Raw genomic sequence first — 16989 nt, 5'->3', positions numbered from 1 at the left:
TCATGTTAACTATGTAAGTAACATCTCTATACTTTACTATAACAATCACGTTAACTGCAGATATTTCCGTTTTCTCATCATCTTACTCTATCGAGAAAAGAAACGTGTTAATATAGAATCTCAGATCTATTTTTTGTGTCTCACATAGGACCAGTGTATGGGGGAGAAGGAAGGTCATTTGGTCGAGCCTCCAGCTCAGTAGGGACTCATATTTATAAAATTTTTGTGTTTGTTAAGTTTCGATACTGTTTTTATGTTTTTCACAAATACACCAAATTATAACATATACTCTCAGGATAGAGCTGCAAATTGAATGTTCAAGTTAAAAGTTCATCTTGTCTTCCTTTTCTATTGGGCTGATGACTATCTTCTTTTGTTTTCATCATCACCAAGGACCTTTCTGAACTTCAAGTCATTGCTGAAGAGGGCATTCGTGTATCAACAGTATACATCACTTGGGCTAGACGATGGGAGACAAAATCATCTCTTGAACAGTTTATATAAAAAGTATAATACTTTAAAAGTTACGGTGCAAACGTTGACTTTAGTAATTGTCTTTTATCCTTTTAAAATAAGTCTCACATCGGATTTTTGAAACTAAAGAGACATTTTGTGTAAAAAACAAAGAAAAAAACGTTACTGCAATGAGTTAAATTTATGAAATGAAGATTTGGAACAATTTAAGTACGTAAAAGAGCGTATATACAGCTTTGCGCTCAAATAAATCTTTCTTATAACCATCATAAATAATTTCTCTTGGTCAATGCAAAGTATAAAGGCTTATTATGCTACACTTTGGTTTCTGATACCCGTGGGGGTACAGCACAGATAACCCATTGTTTAACTTTGCGCTTAACAACAAACAATTAAAAGCATTCATTAACTAATGCTGTTCGTCACCTGAGATTTTCGCTGCTCAGTTTAAAATGATAACAGTTTATTATTTATGGCTTCCGCTAGATTTCGCGCCAGTCGTTTATAATTTTCAAAAAGAAGACATAAGACGTTATATTTAATGGTATCACACAATGTACAGATGAAAAAGGGAGCGAGAGGGTTGTAGGTGAGTAAAAAGAGATGGAACGCACCCCAACGAAAGCCAGTGCATGGGAACGTATTCAGGAAAACACGTTCACCAGGTGGGTTAACGAACACCTCAAGAGTGTTAATAAAACTATCACTAGTTTGGAAACGGACTTATCCGACGGAATAATTCTGATAAGTTTGATCGAAGTCCTTTCTGGTATGACATTACCCCGGTACAATAAAAAACCGTCTTTCCGATCGCAGAAATTAGAAAATGTTTCCGTCGTCCTGAGATTTTTGGAAGAAAATGAACAAATTAAAATCGTGAACATTGGTGAGTTGAAAAATTCCAGTGCTAGTTAAAAACCTTTTGTTTGGGTAATTTTCTTAACGGCGTTTTTAACGTGTGTTTTTTTTTATATTTTGTTATTGTTTTAAAATCGCAGGTCCAGTATTATGGTTTACATTTAAAAACTAAAGTTCCAGTAATTGGTACTAACGTGATATTATGTTGAACGACTGCTTTTCTGTTTTATTCCTAATCTATTAATTAAAACCTAAATAATCCTGTTAATATTTACAACAAATATCTTATGTTCTTTGTGTCAGCACACCAACAGAATCTTTCGCGGTGTGAAATTTGTATTGGAGGTAGTGGTGTTTGTTTTATTTCTGTTTTTAACATAATTTTGAGTTTTTTAAATGCTAGTAGTACAAACAACTATTCAGCCGTCATCAATTGTTCCGTTATTGTTACATTTTGCACACTTTAAATCCTGAGGGAATAACTAAAGAATATTATGTTGAATAATATAATAGGAATAATACACATTAAATGATAAATATAATTAACTGTACGTTTTACCAGCATAAGAAAGGCGTTCACAACTCAAAGGTTGTTCTTACGTTATACCATTCCGCCCACCCCTCTCTTTGCATAAAGTTTGAAATGTAACTTCCTAATTTGTATGTGATTTACTGTTTATTTTAAATTGTTTTTACATAAATCCTTATAAAGGGAAAAATCTGTTATCGCTGTATTGACTGGGTTGGTAGAAACTAATATTCCTAGTAACAGTGTAATAATTAAATCTAGAAACAACTCAAAATAAAACTTAGTAACAGTGAAATAAATAGCTTACTTCACTTTATAAGAACACTTTGAATGTCATGATGTAACGACACGTGCAACGAGCTTTATCATAAGTATAGGGGAACGTGTAGTGGCGAATGAACATGTCAAAAAATTATTTTCTAACAATATTCACAGTTTGGTGGACCATTTTCTCCGCTGTTAGACACCCATGATTCCATTTAAGAGCTGATTTACTACCATGTAATGGGTTTTGTACTCAACCACTTCTGCCAGTGCAAAAGGATTGTTAAACTTCTTTCCGAAGATAAGTTTCATATAAGTAGATTACTAAATGTGAAAGTAAAGAATCTGCCATATTGAACATTTATATAAAAAGTGGACTAATAAGCACAACGAGAAGCAACGCTTTATTTAATAAATTTACAAAACACCAACTTTGGTCCAATAAGCAGCTGTGATGGAGTTGGACGTTTTTTTTTTTATAAGTTAAGTTAGTAAACTGCTTACCACACTTAAGTGAACACTGTTTTCAAGAGAAAAGTGGTCGAAAGTGGGTTTACAATAGTCCATTTCTTCCTATCAAATTCCCGATGTGGATTTCTATTGAATACTTCCTTAAGTTCAATGAGTATATTGTAAGTAATAACATCAGTATTAGATTGACAACAGTGATAATATAGTCGGACAACTTATCCAAAGAACATCTATAAAAAAAAAAAGAAACAACTAGTTTTAATTATATTTCTTTTAAACTTACTTTTTTAAGTATCATTAGTATCATTGTATATACTGTAGTGTGTAATAGTAAGGATCGTGATGAAACAAAATGGTGTCTCTTAAAATAGCCTGTTTAACACCATCTTTAAAATATCTGAATATTAATAACGATTATTTCATAGTATAAGTCAAACGAATTCAAAGCTTACTGTACTTATAAAGCTGCATAAATCTCTATAATCCTGTTTATAGTTAACCAAAATCTCATTATTTTAAAGAATTTTCATTGATGTTTGATTCCAGACAAGCGTAAAGAAAAAATGACAAACCTTGTCGCTCTAATTTTTTTCATATACCAAAAATAACTATAGTGATTTCCCTAATTTATTTTTTTTAAAATTATATTAGCTTTGTACTTCTGACTTTCTTTCATTACGTTTTGTTTATATACAAAGTTTGATTATTGTACTTGTGCAGTAGCATTATCTATTATCGTGAGTGATGTGACAATTCTTAATAGGGTACGTGAAGTTGGTAGGTAAATGAACATCAGAGACATGGTTGTGAAAAATTTTAACGTGCAAGACAATAATTTCATAAATCGGGTCACGGGGCGCACAAAACACAATTTCGCACACATGCCAAGAATAGAAACTGTACAGTAGAACTTGTGCAATTTATTTTTCGTATTTATCAAACTTTTGCTTTTCACTGAATATGAACTTCAAACTCAACGATTTGTAACTTTCTAGTTTAGTACGATATTAACACATGATTTCATTTCAAAGGCTTGTTCATAAGGAACATGAAGATATTTCTTGTAGGTTGTATTATTTAAGTTATCCATTTCTTACTCTTGAGGAATCAAGTGATATGATTTAGAATCTAACACAATATAATGCATAAGAACAGCAAGGGACCAGTTGGTCCATCTTGGCTGTCTCTTCTTCTAAGCCAAACTAAGAAAATAAATAAAAATAAAATCAGCTATTATCACTGATATAACTATCAAGCTTTCTTTTAAACTCGCTCAAATTTACCGATTCCACAACATCTGAAGGAAAATCCATTCTACCAGGCAAACCAGCATATTTGAAAATATAGATTGTCGTAGATGAAGACCTATTTTACCTTACCGAAATCTGTATTTGTGTCTCCTAGTTCTATACTCATCGCAGTTACGTATAAAAAATGTTATGCATCAACATCATCAATTCTATTCATAATCTTGAATGCTTTAAACAAATCGCCTCTAACTCTTCTTTTTTGGGAGAAAACAATTTCAATAATCTTTCTCTTCTCATATGATAACCGTTCCACCCCCTGTACCATTTTGGTAACCCTCTTCTGAACCATTTCGAACAGTTAAATGTTTTTCCTATGGTAAGGAGTCCAAAACTGGTCACAATACTCCAAATGTGACATAAACAGTGACCCATGAAATGAAATTGTAATCTCTTTAGACTTGTACTCAATATTTCTGTGGATATCACCTAAAATCCTATTTGCTCTTATACTAGCAGCAGCAGCACACCGATTGGATGGCTTAAGACTGATCAACCATAATACCAAGATCGTCTTCTTTCTTGCCACTGTTAAGATTATTCCATCCATATTATAGTTGAAGTTCAAATTATAACCCACACGCAATATTCTGCATTTATCATAATTAAAACCCATCTGTCAGTTACTTGCCCAAGTCAATAAATTATCTGAATCGTTTTGTATAATAGCAGCATCCTCTATACAGCCAACATTTATAACAACCTTTAGCTTTCTTCTATCAAACCACTCTTCTATCCAAATAGTTAGTTAATTTCCTACATCTATAAAGAAAAATCTCTTTACAAACCTTTTATGTGGCGCTTTGTCAATTGCTTTACGAAAATAATTACACGAAATCTACTCCCTTACTCTCGTTTACATATGCAGTAACGTTTTCAAACCATGTCGTTCAGCGGTATGTCTGCGGACTTACAACGCTAAAATCCGTGTTTCGATACCCGTGGTGGGCAGAACACAGATAACCCATTGTGTAGCTTTGTACTTAATTAAAACCAACGTCATCAAACCATGTCAAAATATTTGCAAGATTTTTCCTTTAGTACAACCATATTCATCATTTGATAACATTCTAAAATTTTTAATGACTTTACAAACATTTTCATCAGACATTCCAAGACCTTTCCGACAACTGATGCAAGACTAATAGGAACAACTTCTATTACCTTTCATTTACCTCTTTTAAAGACAGAAGTGATATTAGCTAATTTTCGATCTGGTGGTACTTGGGCAGTATTCAAGGAGTTACAAAAATTGTGGCAAGTTGCTCACATATTCAATCCTTGACCTCCTGTAAAACCTTTGGGGAATATCTGGCGAAGAAGCCTTTTTTAAAACTTCCTAATTTTATTTTAACAAGCTCGGAATTTATGCAGTTCTCTTGTTCTGCCTTATTTTTGTCTGTTAATTGTTCAAGATGAGAAATATTACTCAAGTTTTCAGTTTTTACTGAAAAAAGGCAGAATTTAATAACCTTGCTATTCCATAATCATCAGATACAAGCCTTCCTTTATCATCCTTCAAGGGTCTTATCCCAATCCTAATATTTTGTTTACCTCTAAGGTACTTTAAAAAATCCTTACTGTTAATGTTTGTTGCAGTCGAATGTTTTTCACAATCCTTTTTGATGTCATAATTTACTGTTTGACTTTCTTGATTTTTCGAAATTGTTGAAATACCAGTCAACTTAAAACCTTTTAAATTTAATGCTTTTGTTTAATTTTGTCTTCTATACCGTTTGTACTTGTAGTTACCCATTTCTTTCTGTGACGAATATTTATTCAACGTCTCCAAATAAGTCATCTGTCCAGTTCACAATAGATAATTCTTATTGCGTCCCTTCAAAAAATTTTTCGAAAGTTGAAATCAAAATTTGATTCCTGATTTCCATATGCAGCGAAATATCAACTCTGATACAGCAATGATCAATTGTACTTATGTGTTCTCCATTTTCCACCGTCTCGACCATTTCTACATTTAAAGTTAACAGAAGTTCATCTTGAACGTTTTCCAGAAACCTTTTTCCCTCATGGTTTGACTCTGGCATTTACCATCCAATCCTCCTCGGTGTGGATTCCTGTACGTGGTGAGGGGACCTCCCAGGGAAGGTTCTGTTCTGTCTGGTTACCTTCTCTGGGATCTAAACATCCACCCACGTGTTTGCCGTGTGTGGTGACCTGTGAAGGGGAGGAGAGGATCCTGGCAGTTGAGGGATCCAACCCTAACACACCACTTTGGCCTTGAATACCTGTAGGTAGGTGGCCTTTGGGTGGCCCTCCTTGAGTCAATCGGCTGGTCTACTTGGGCTAGAGTCAACCAAGTACCAGTGTTGGAAGTTCTCAACGGGTGTTGTGGACATTGTACCTGATGCTGGTGTTTGGGTATAGTGCTCATGAAACCCTGGCGTTGCTGCATTGTCCTTGCATGACTTTGTAGTGCGTTTCCTCGTAAGGCTCCATGGTGGGTGGGGTCAGTGGGTACCGAAATTTTTCTTTTTTCCTATGGATCCTCCTTCAAAAAATTTAAATAAAATAGTGAAAAACAGTTAATAGGTAAACAACCACGTTTTGAAGTTTCTGAGCAGCAATCTTCAACATCTGTTACACACGTACCTCATTTTTTTATATTACATTCTCTTTCGGAAAAACCTTTACGGCAATTGTCCCCCTTTTTTATTCAGAAGGGACTAGAAGGACTTGCTGGCTCTCCAAAGTCAGTAAAGAAGCTTCGATCTGGAGACATATTGGTTGAAACATCCACATCCCAACACAGTGAACTCCTCTTGAATTCAAAGGCAATTGGGGATATACCTGTTGAGGTTACACCTCATGCTACTTTGAATTCATCACGAGGAGTTATTGTTGAGAGGGATTTGAAGAACGACCCCGAGTCAGAGATTCTCGCTGGTCTCTCCGCTCAAGGAGTTTCTGCAGTGAGGCGCATCTCCACTCGCAAAGATGGAGTTACACTGCCAACAAATACCCTCGTTTTGACATTTACTTCATCACGTGCACCTGCCACCATCAAGGCAGGTTATCTCATTTGCAGGTTTCGGCCATACATTCCAAACCCTCTCCGATGTTTCCAATGTCAGAGATTCGGCCACTCAAAGACATCACGTCGTGGTTCCCTAACATGTGCTCGTTGTGGGGGCAAGGACCACGATGCCTATGAATGTGACACGGACCCACATTGTGTCAACTGCAATGGTTTTCACCCTTCCTACTTTCTTTCTTGCCCAAAATGGTTGGAGGAAAAAGAGGTGCAGCGTTTGAAAACGACTCATAACATTAGTTATCCTGAGGCTCGGAAATTGCTGCCCACCACTCCATCTCGGACATATCCTGCTGCACTTCATTCCACAACTACAGTGGGAGTGCAGACAGATCTCTCTGTGCCTCCAAGATAATCGTTTTAAAAACAAATGAAAAGCCTTTTGACCTCTGTGGTTAAAAAGGTTGATGAATCGACTTCCACACCCATCTCTGTTCCTCCGATACGCTCCAACAAACCTCAAGATCCACGTCCTTCAGTTTCAAATACAGGCATTTCTTCTGATACATCTTTTTCTCCCACCCTAAGAGGCAAAACAATCATTCGTTTGCGTCCTCAGTCACTGGAATCCCCTTCCAATAACAAAGACCTGCCCTCTCGACCCAGGGCAGGATCCATGGAGGTTGATAGACCTCCTCCGACTAAGGACAGTAAGGAAAAAAGACGTGGTCGTAAACAGAATGGTTCTCCAGCCACTTCACCTACCCGTTCTTAAAAATGGCCACCTTGATACAATGGAACTGTCGAGGTTTACGTTCTAATTTGGATGATAACAAAACACTGATTGCTTCCTACCATCCTGTTTGTCTTTCCTTACAAGAAACATTTCTCAAACCTGCTGATACAGTCTCCATTCGGCAGTTTTCCCTGTACAGAAATGACAGACTGTGTGATGGACGAGTTCATGGAGGGGTGACACTGTTGGTTGATCAGCATGTGCCCACCCTGTCTTTGTCACTCAACACACCCTTGGAGGCCTTAGCCATCCGTGTTTCCTTGGTCATACCATCACTGTTTGTTCTCTGTACCTGTCCCCTGGATAGACATATGGTCAATCAGAACTTGATGCTCTCATCGAACAGTTGCCGTCTACCTTTCTAATCCTGGAGAACTTTAATGTATATCATCCCCTCTGGGTTAGTTCTGTTATTGATAGGGAGAGGTCGCTCTGTAGAGCGTATGCTCTCCGATCACAATCTTTCTCTTTTCAATACTGGTTCTTCCACTTATTTTCACACACCTAGTCAGTCCTTTACTGCTATTGATCTCTCGGTTTGCTCCCCTTCATTATTCTCCAATTTTTCATGGAGGGTTGACAATAATCCACTAGGCAGTGATCATTTTCCTATACTTTTGAGACAGACTGGCTGGTGGAAGCTGGATCAGGCAGTCTGGCCCACTTTCACTGCTTCTCACTGGCCCACTTCTCGCAGAACTTGATCCTGCCATCATCTGTCAGCCATTAATAGACGACTGTGTGGCAGCGGTAACTGATTGTATTATACAAGCAGCTGCTCAGTGTATTCCTAAAAACCTCGATACGTTTTCCACGATATCCTCGTTTGTGGTGGAATCCTGCTTGCCACTTAGCATGGAAGGCTCAAAAACGGGCCTGGGATACTTTCCATAGATATTCCACACTTTCAAACCACATCGCTTTCCAACAGGCCCTTACACATGCTAGGTAGGTAAGACGTCAAAGCCAGAAGGATTCTTGGATTAGGTTTACAACTAGCATATCTTCTACCACCAGTTCCAATGTCATTTGGGACAGGGTTCGAAAGGTCGGTGGGCATTAAAATTCTGTCCCCCTCTCGATCTAACTCTCTGACGGCCAAGAGGTAGCCGATACTCTGGGTGAATGCTTTTGCTGGGTATCTAGCATTTCTGCTTGTCCCTCTGCCTTTTTGGCCATCAAGACTCGGGCAGAGCGTACACCTCTTTCCTTTCGAACTGACTGTCTCTTTGAATATAATCGTCCCTTTACACTGGTAAAACTGAAAGTGGCCCTTCATCGGTCTGGCAGTGCATCTGTTGGACCTGATGATGTACACTATGACATGCTGCGCTATCTCTTTCCTGCTTCTCTTACTATTCTTCTTATTGTTTTTAACTGGATCTGGCAGGAGAATGTTTTTCCAAAACCCTGGCGCCAGGCTATAATCTTACCTTTCTCTAATCCTGGGAAAGATCCCAAGATTCCTTCAAACAACCATCCAATTGCTTTGATGAGCTGTCTCTGTAAGACCTAAGAGAGAAGGGTCAATGCTCGTCTTGTTTCAAACAACCTCCACTCGCCCACCCAGTGAGGGTTTCGACGACAGCACTCCACTCTGGACCACCTAATTCGACTTGAAACATCAATCAGAGAGGCCTTTCTCAAACGACAACATCTTGTATCAATATTCTTCAACATTGAAAAGGCTTATGACACAACAAGGAGGTATGGCATTTTGCGAGACCTCCATATATATGGGTTATGTGGCCATTTACCCATGTTTATTAAAATGTTTTTCATGGACAGAAGATTCCAAGTTCGTGTGGGTTCGACACTTTCCCGTTCTTTTGTACAGGAACTTGGGGTCTCCAGGGCTGTGTTTTGAGCGTCACACTTTTCAGTATAAAGATTAATGCCATCACTGAACAACTCCTTCTCACTGTTGCAAACGGGCTCTTTGTCGACGACTTTCACATCTCGTGTCAGTCGTCGAACACGAGATATATTGAGCGGCAACTACAAGCTGCCCTCAATCATGTACTGAAGTGGACCACGGCGAACGTCTTTAATTTCTCTCTCTAAAACCGTTTGCATGCACTTTTGCCACCAACGGGTTATTTACCCTGATCCTGAACTCCATATCGGTGAAGTTTCACTGCAAGTGGTCCCTGAGACCAAGTTCTTGGGGCTTATCTTTGACCGTAAGCTGACATTTATACCACATTTAAAGCAGCTACGGGTCAAATGCACAAGAGTACTGAACATCCTCCGTGTTTTCTCCACCACCAGTTGGGGAGCAGATCGATGTTCTATGTTAAAGATATATCGTGCTCTTATTCGATCGAAACTCCACTATGGATCAATGGTCTATGGCTCTGCCAGACCCTCGGCCTTAAAGATGCTGGACCCCATTCATCATCTAGGATTCAACTCTGCACTGGAGCTTTCTGCAACCCCCAGTTCAAATCTTATGTAGAGTCTCATGAACCTTCTCTGCACCTTCGCTGTTTGTAACTGTCTTTACTATATTCTTCGAAATTTCGTTCCTTACCAAAGCATTCCACCTGGGGATGTGTTTTCCTTCCCCAGTGGGCCATACGTTTTCAGAACAGACGATCTGCCACTTCTCATTTTGGCCTTTGCATCCAGGTGCAATTGGATGAATTGGGTCTGTTTTTGGATAACATTGCAGAATTCACTGGTTAGCCAATCCAACCATGGCTTATTACAGTCCCCAAATGTAACCTATCTTTAAGTCATCTGAGAAAAGCAAACGCTCCTGATTGGAAATACTGTCTGCTATTTGCTGAACATCTTTCGAACCATTCTTCCATTCCAATTTATATGGATGGTTCCAAATTAGGTAACTCTGTGTGCTCTGCCATGGTTTGTTGCAGTTGTTGCACGCAAAATCCCCTCTACAGCTTCAGTGTTCACTGTTGAACTGTACGCCATATCTCTTGCCCTGAATTATATTGAAGTTAAGCAGTACTCCAACTGCACTATTTATACTGACTCGCTTAGTTCTCTACTGGCTCTGGAATTGCTTCACGTTGGCTCACACCCTATTCTCGCTGATATTCAAAACCGACTGGCCCATTTCTCATTACATCTACTTCTATCCAGTTTTTCTGGATACCAGGCCACGTTGGTATTCGCGGGAACGAGCTTGCAGACACGGCAGCTAAATCTATCTGCTCTGGCACTATCGCCGCAGTGCCAATTCCATATATAGACTATGGTCCTGTATTCAAGGCTCGGCTCCGTGCCAGCTGGCAGTCGACTTGGAGTGAGCAACATGAAAACAAGCTTTTCCAAATAAAACCCTATATTAAGCTTTGGCCGTCTAGCTTCCGTAAGATTCGGAAGGAGGAAGTTGTTCTAACTAGACTACGCATTGGTCACAATTTTTTAACTCATCATTTTCTTTTATCGGGAGCTGTTGCACCAGTGTGTAGTTTGTGTAACATTCAAATCACTGTAAGCCACATTTTACTTTCTTGCCATCGTTACGACTCTCAACGACGGCACCATTTTCAACACGTTCTGTCCCAAGGTTTATCCGTAACATTGGACAGTGTTATTGGTGACGGTGACACTGTCCACATTGAGAAAGTTTTTAGTTTTTTTAATGGCCATTAATCTTTTTAATCTGATTTAAGTGTTTGATATTTATTCATTACACTTTTTTAATTGTGGTTTCCTTTTCAGAGTCTCAATCTCTCTAATTCAATTTGAAATTGGAAACTGGCCGTAACATTAAATAACTCGACACCAGGACTGGAAAGGCCAATTTCAGGTGACTGGTGGTAGTTCTTGTACTTGCCTTTTAGTATTCCTGGCGGGTTATGATCATTACTATTATACTAGAGAAAGTCCTTTACAACTTCTCTTACTCTGCTTTCTCTCTTAACATTGTGGACGAGGTGTAAACATTGGTTTTATGCATTTTCTGTTTTTCAGTGCTGTTTTGTTTCACCTTCATTTCCATTTATGTATTTTACTACATTTAATTTATTTTTACCTTTTTACCGGACGTTTGGCGCAAATAGCCTTGCTGCTTTGTGCCATAAAATACTAAATCAACCAACCAAATCAAATGTTCATTTGGTAAAAAAAGAGGGCAATGCCTAGCTAATTCTTTCTCTATGTTAAAAGTCCCTTATCCAGAAAGTGACGTCCTCATGGTTGAAGTGAACATTTATTTATATACCAAATTAGCGTTATTTGACTTTTAGGGTTGGATGTAACACATTTCGCATTTTATTATTCATATGGTAAAGTATTACCACTAATTTCACTGTTTTGTAGACAGTACTGATATTGTGGACTCTAAGTTGAAGCTAATTCTTGGACTGTTATGGTCACTTATCCTTCATTATTCCATCTTGCTACCACTTTGGGAGGGAGAAGATGGAGATCTTGGCCACGGATGCAAGAGTGGATCAAATCCTAAGCATAAGCTGTTTGGCTGGATCAAGAACAAAATTCCAGGGTTCTCTCTCAACAACTTTACTTCTGACTGGAATGATGGTAGAGCTTTGGGTGCCTTAGTTGATGCTATGGGTCCAGGTATGTGAGATAAGTGCTCTAACAACAGCAAAAGTAATCTAACAATACTTAATCTCTGGACCTAATTCATTCTTTATTTTGTAATAGTGTAGAATATAGTAAAATAAATGTTTGTTTTTCTGTGTAATGGTAAATGGTACAATATTCATAAAAAAAAAACTGCAAAATACATAACTGAATTTGTATACATCTTCATATGGACCAAACAAAGCATTATACCAATGCCAAATTTGGTTAAGATCGGTCAACAGTGGGTGACTGTGGTAAAAAAAAAAAAAAAAATGTAAAATTGCCCATAAAATCTATAATTGAATTTGTGTATATACCTCTGCATGAACCTCAATACCAATTTTGGTGAAGGTCCATCCATCCATCTATGAAGTAGTTACATAGACAAACAACACTATCATTGATAGAAACATGTATCTAGAATAGAGAGAGAAAAATGTTTTTTCAAAGTAATTCATTATATATTTTTCTATCATACAATCAGAGCTGATTTGAGAGGGGGTAATAGATCTTTTCAGTTTGTTGTTAGGATGTATTTGGAATGATTAGTGAGAACATTTGGAGAAAAATTACTATTAGGGAAGTAATTTTAATATTCTACATATTAATAGAAATGAAAATTAATTTGTTTTTAATTTACTGAAAACCAATTCTCAGTTTTTTTGTTTAAGTCTGGTTCAGGATATTTTTCAGAATTAATATTAATTCAAAGAGTTAATAAAATGAAAGGAAAATGAGCAATATTGAACCTTAGAGGATGTGAAAGACAAATTTTGGAATTGATGACGAATTTGAAAAGTTAAATTTACAAAAGTTAAAAGCACTTACAAAACTATTTGAAAGTTATGAATTTTAGTGAAAAGTAAATTAGGAAATTAAAAAGGGGTGTTGTGAGAAACAGCTGGTTGATAATGTTAAGTATTAACAGCAAGTTTTTACAATTAAAGTAAGAATGGAGATTTGGCCATTAAAGGATGCTGAAAAATTTTTGTTATGGGAGAATACGTCATTTAAATTTACAGCAATCTTTAATTATTGTGTACTATTATAAGGTTGGGAAAATCTTTTGTAGATCTCTTCATAACTACCCATTCTTGCAGAGAGGGAAACATTTTCTAGTTCTTTTCTTCCAACAACTACAACAGAGTTAACTCTGTTGATTAATCATTTTAACTTTGAGAACTCTTCCAGTGGTCATAATTATCTGATATTTTTCCCTTGTTTCATTTAGACTCCAAATACAATTTTATGGGGTCAAAGGTCAAACATCAAATTCATCTTGTGACAATCCATGGAGATTTTTGCTTTTCTTGTAATTTTGTAGCAGTGAACTGTTAAAGAAAATTGTAAGATTTAGATGTTTAGTATCCTATTTCTTTGCACAATGCCAACTCTCTCAAAATAAAGCAGTAAAGTATTAATTTACTTCTTTCTCGTAGGGCTTAAATATCAACATGAAGTTGGCATTTTGTACCCCCATTTCTTTTTTAATTAATTCATGTAAGAATCTGTACAGAGATGTATTGCAACAGTCTTTACTGAAACATACATTTAGGATTCATGAATCTTTTATTTCAGAAGTAAAATGAACAACATTGTGTTTAATAGTATATGCCATGTTCAAATAATCTTATTTACATAATTTAATTGTAAAATTTTGACATTGTGAATAAATTATATATGCAAGTGTACTGTACATTATAAAGTCTCAATTCACTATACTCCAATCAAACTTCATGAAACATCAAGTACATACTGTGTTGAGTTTCCATCCTTCTGTGTTGAATATTATTCTATCATGAACTTAAGGATCTTTTTGAAAAAGTTGAGTGGATTAAAGGGGGTGTGACATACATTTGCTTGCAAATATATAGACTTTTTATATTCAGCCTTTGTTGCATATCTCTTCTATTTTTGAGGTGGGGTTGAGTATATGAAAGTTAATGTTAATTTGTGGAAACTAAAATATGTTAGTTTTAATGTTTAATCATTCAGCAGTGTGATGCCTACTAATTAGGCTTAGGTTTCTGTTTATAAAACACTAACTGCTACAGTATTAAATTAAAAATTTCCATTTTATTAGGGCTGTGCCCTGATTGGTCAGATTGGAATCCTAAAGATGCTTTAAAAAATGTATCTGGAACAATGACTCTAGCAACTGATTGGTTGAATGTACCACAAGTAAGTCTTAGTTTTCTTCTCTGTAATCTTTAGACTTGTGTAATGTTTTTTTTGTCGGTTGATAACTTGAATATAATTTCTAGAAAGTAGCTTATGTGTGTAAAGTTCTAATGATGTGTTAACTAGCACACTGTTTTTATTGATAATTACTAATGACACAAATTATTTTAAATTAATTGGTCATATTTCACATTGGTGTTGAATAATGTAACTGATAATTATGTAATATAAGTTATAACTTTGAAATTTATATGAAACAGTGTATGATAAAATATTTTAATGCCACAAATAGTTCACTGATTTATGTATAAATAAGTTTTCTCATGTAAGAGAGAAACTTATTGATGTACTTCACTTACCCAGAATTCTATTTTAATTAGTTGCTTGTGTAGATAAAATATTTCAAATGAATATTGTTAAAAAGATATTAAGTGTATATTCTGTTCTAGACAGACTGTTGTTAATGTTTCACTTTAGTTGATCAAACCAGAAGATGTAGTAGATTCCAATGTCGACGAACTCTCTATGATGACATACTTATCTCAGTTTCCCAAAGCTACATTAAAACCAAATGCTCCTCTTCACCCTTCTGTTAATTCCAACAGAGTGCGCTGCTATGGTTTAGGTATTGAGCCTACTGGGGTCGTTTGTTATGTTCCCATAAGTTTTACTGTTGAAACTTTCAGTGCTGGCAAGGGTGATGTTAAAGTGTCAATTGAGAATCCCAAAGGACAGTTGGAACTGGTAAGTCTGATTCTATTGGATGTTTTTATACTTTTAGTTTTTAATTATGGAAATAAAGAATTCTACATATAACTGAAAAGTTCACTTAATGAACAGGTATGTCTGACTTGCAAAAAAAAAAAGACTTGGTTTTGATACCCACAGCAGGCACATTATCAGTAACCCATTGTGTAACTTAATGAAGAATGTTTATAAATAATAGGTGCAATTGGAATTTTTTATTATCAACACTTTGTTGTACGTTTCTGATGAATCTTGTGAAAGTAACCATTAAATATTAAAGTTAGCAGTACGTGAGTGACAGGTGACTAAAAACAACTTATAATGATTTCAGGCGGAAGTTAAGTTTAATATTGATGGAAGTGAAACCTACACAGTTAAATATACTCCCAAGATGGAAGGGATGCATAAGGTAATGTTTATTTAACTTAATTTTTCACATGCACATAAGTTCTTGTTAACTTTAGTCTCTTGTATTCATTATGGCTGACTGCAGTATTATAGTTTTTACACCAGACATTCCAAATTTGGTGACCAAGTTAATTAACTTTTATAGGTATATAACTATTAAAGAACTGCGGAGTTGGCTGAAAATAACCTTTTACAGATTTGTTGGAGTTTTTGAATTTTTAATTTTTGTATGAAACCTCCACTATCATGTAACTGGAGGACTGTAGATTTAAATAAATGTTAATTTTTGAGTGTTACTCTTGCAGGTAAATGTACTGTTTGCTGGAGAGGAAGTTCCAAATAGTCCTTACATTGTCAATGTTGAGGCCACTGTTGGTGACTTTAGAAAAGTGTCCACTAGTGGACCTGGGTTAGAACCTACTGGTGTGATGGTTGGCCGACCTACCTACTTTGACGTCTGTACGAAAGGTATATCCAGAGTTGATACATATTTCTTGGCTTTATGCTGGAAGCTATGGTTATTTTCAGTTTGTGTTGGATGCTAATTTGGTACTTTAAAAATACCAACAAAAATCTTAATTGAAGATCTTTTAACTGTGAGGTTGTTTCAATATTAACTAACATATAGACTAGATAGATGAAACAAATTAAAGGATTATAAAAACTGAGCAAAAACATCTAAATTCTGTAATAAGTTACAGTGTTGAAATAAACAGTACATTTCAATGAGTTTCTTTTTTGTTGTAGATGCTGGTAAAGGTCAGTTACAAGTAATTGTTTTTGACCAACAAAATAATCGAAACACCACCATCTGCAGATTAAAGAAAGCATCTGAGTATATCTATCGATGTCAGTATGTTACTCAAACTGTAGGAATCCATTCCATCAATATTTTCTTTTCTGGGCAACAGATTCCTTACAGTCCATTTAGTGTAACAGTTTCTCCTGGTAAGACTTGTTAGCAGTTTGTAAGAAGTGAAGAATTTCCCAGCTGATGTTGTTAGTCATTCTCTGTTCCATTGTATAATACTTGTAGGATATCATTTTCTCTGGTAGGAAACCTTGGGTTTATATATCCAATACCAAATCTTTTATTTGTAAGAAACAAAAACCTATTAAGTGTGATAATTTTGCTATTAAAAATGATTTACAAGTGTCAAAATTTCCATTTTTATATCTTGTGATTGTTACTAAAACACTTGGGTTATTTTAAGTACACAGATGAAAATGAGAAAGTATTAAGCCATTGGGTTTTAAGATTTGAATATATCTTTTAAAAATGGTGAACAGAATGGGTATGAAATTCATTACTATGGGATTTTTCTTCCATCTGTTAAAAGAACTGCACTAATGCACAGATGCACATTTTAGTTTATGCTGTAATAGTCCTTCATACAAC

The 16989-nt window shown here is 36.1% G+C and overlaps 1 protein-coding gene across 2 annotated transcripts; it reads left to right on the top strand.

Annotated features, from left to right (window-relative positions):
- Nucleotides 1-1011: 1011 nt before the first annotated feature.
- LOC143253517 (filamin-A-like) lies at nucleotides 1012-16758 on the top strand. Of its 2 annotated transcripts, XM_076507528.1 has the most exons (7): nucleotides 1014-1360; nucleotides 11985-12245; nucleotides 14338-14435; nucleotides 14913-15179; nucleotides 15514-15591; nucleotides 15896-16058; nucleotides 16338-16758. In XM_076507528.1, the coding sequence occupies exons 1-7, from the start codon at nucleotides 1078-1080 to the stop codon at nucleotides 16550-16552; spliced, it is 1365 nt and encodes a 454-aa protein (XP_076363643.1). In that variant the 5' UTR covers nucleotides 1014-1077; the 3' UTR covers nucleotides 16553-16758. The 2 variants fall into 2 exon arrangements, with proteins under 2 accessions (XP_076363644.1, XP_076363643.1); XM_076507529.1 differs by lacking the exon at nucleotides 11985-12245 and having other exon boundaries at nucleotides 1012-1360.
- The last annotated feature ends 231 nt before the right edge of the window (nucleotides 16759-16989 follow it).

This window comes from Tachypleus tridentatus, chromosome 6, assembly GCF_004210375.1.
Source record: "Tachypleus tridentatus isolate NWPU-2018 chromosome 6, ASM421037v1, whole genome shotgun sequence".
Taxonomy (NCBI): Eukaryota; Metazoa; Arthropoda; class Merostomata; order Xiphosura; family Limulidae; genus Tachypleus; species Tachypleus tridentatus.
This window is presented reverse-complemented; position numbering and strand designations above follow the sequence as displayed.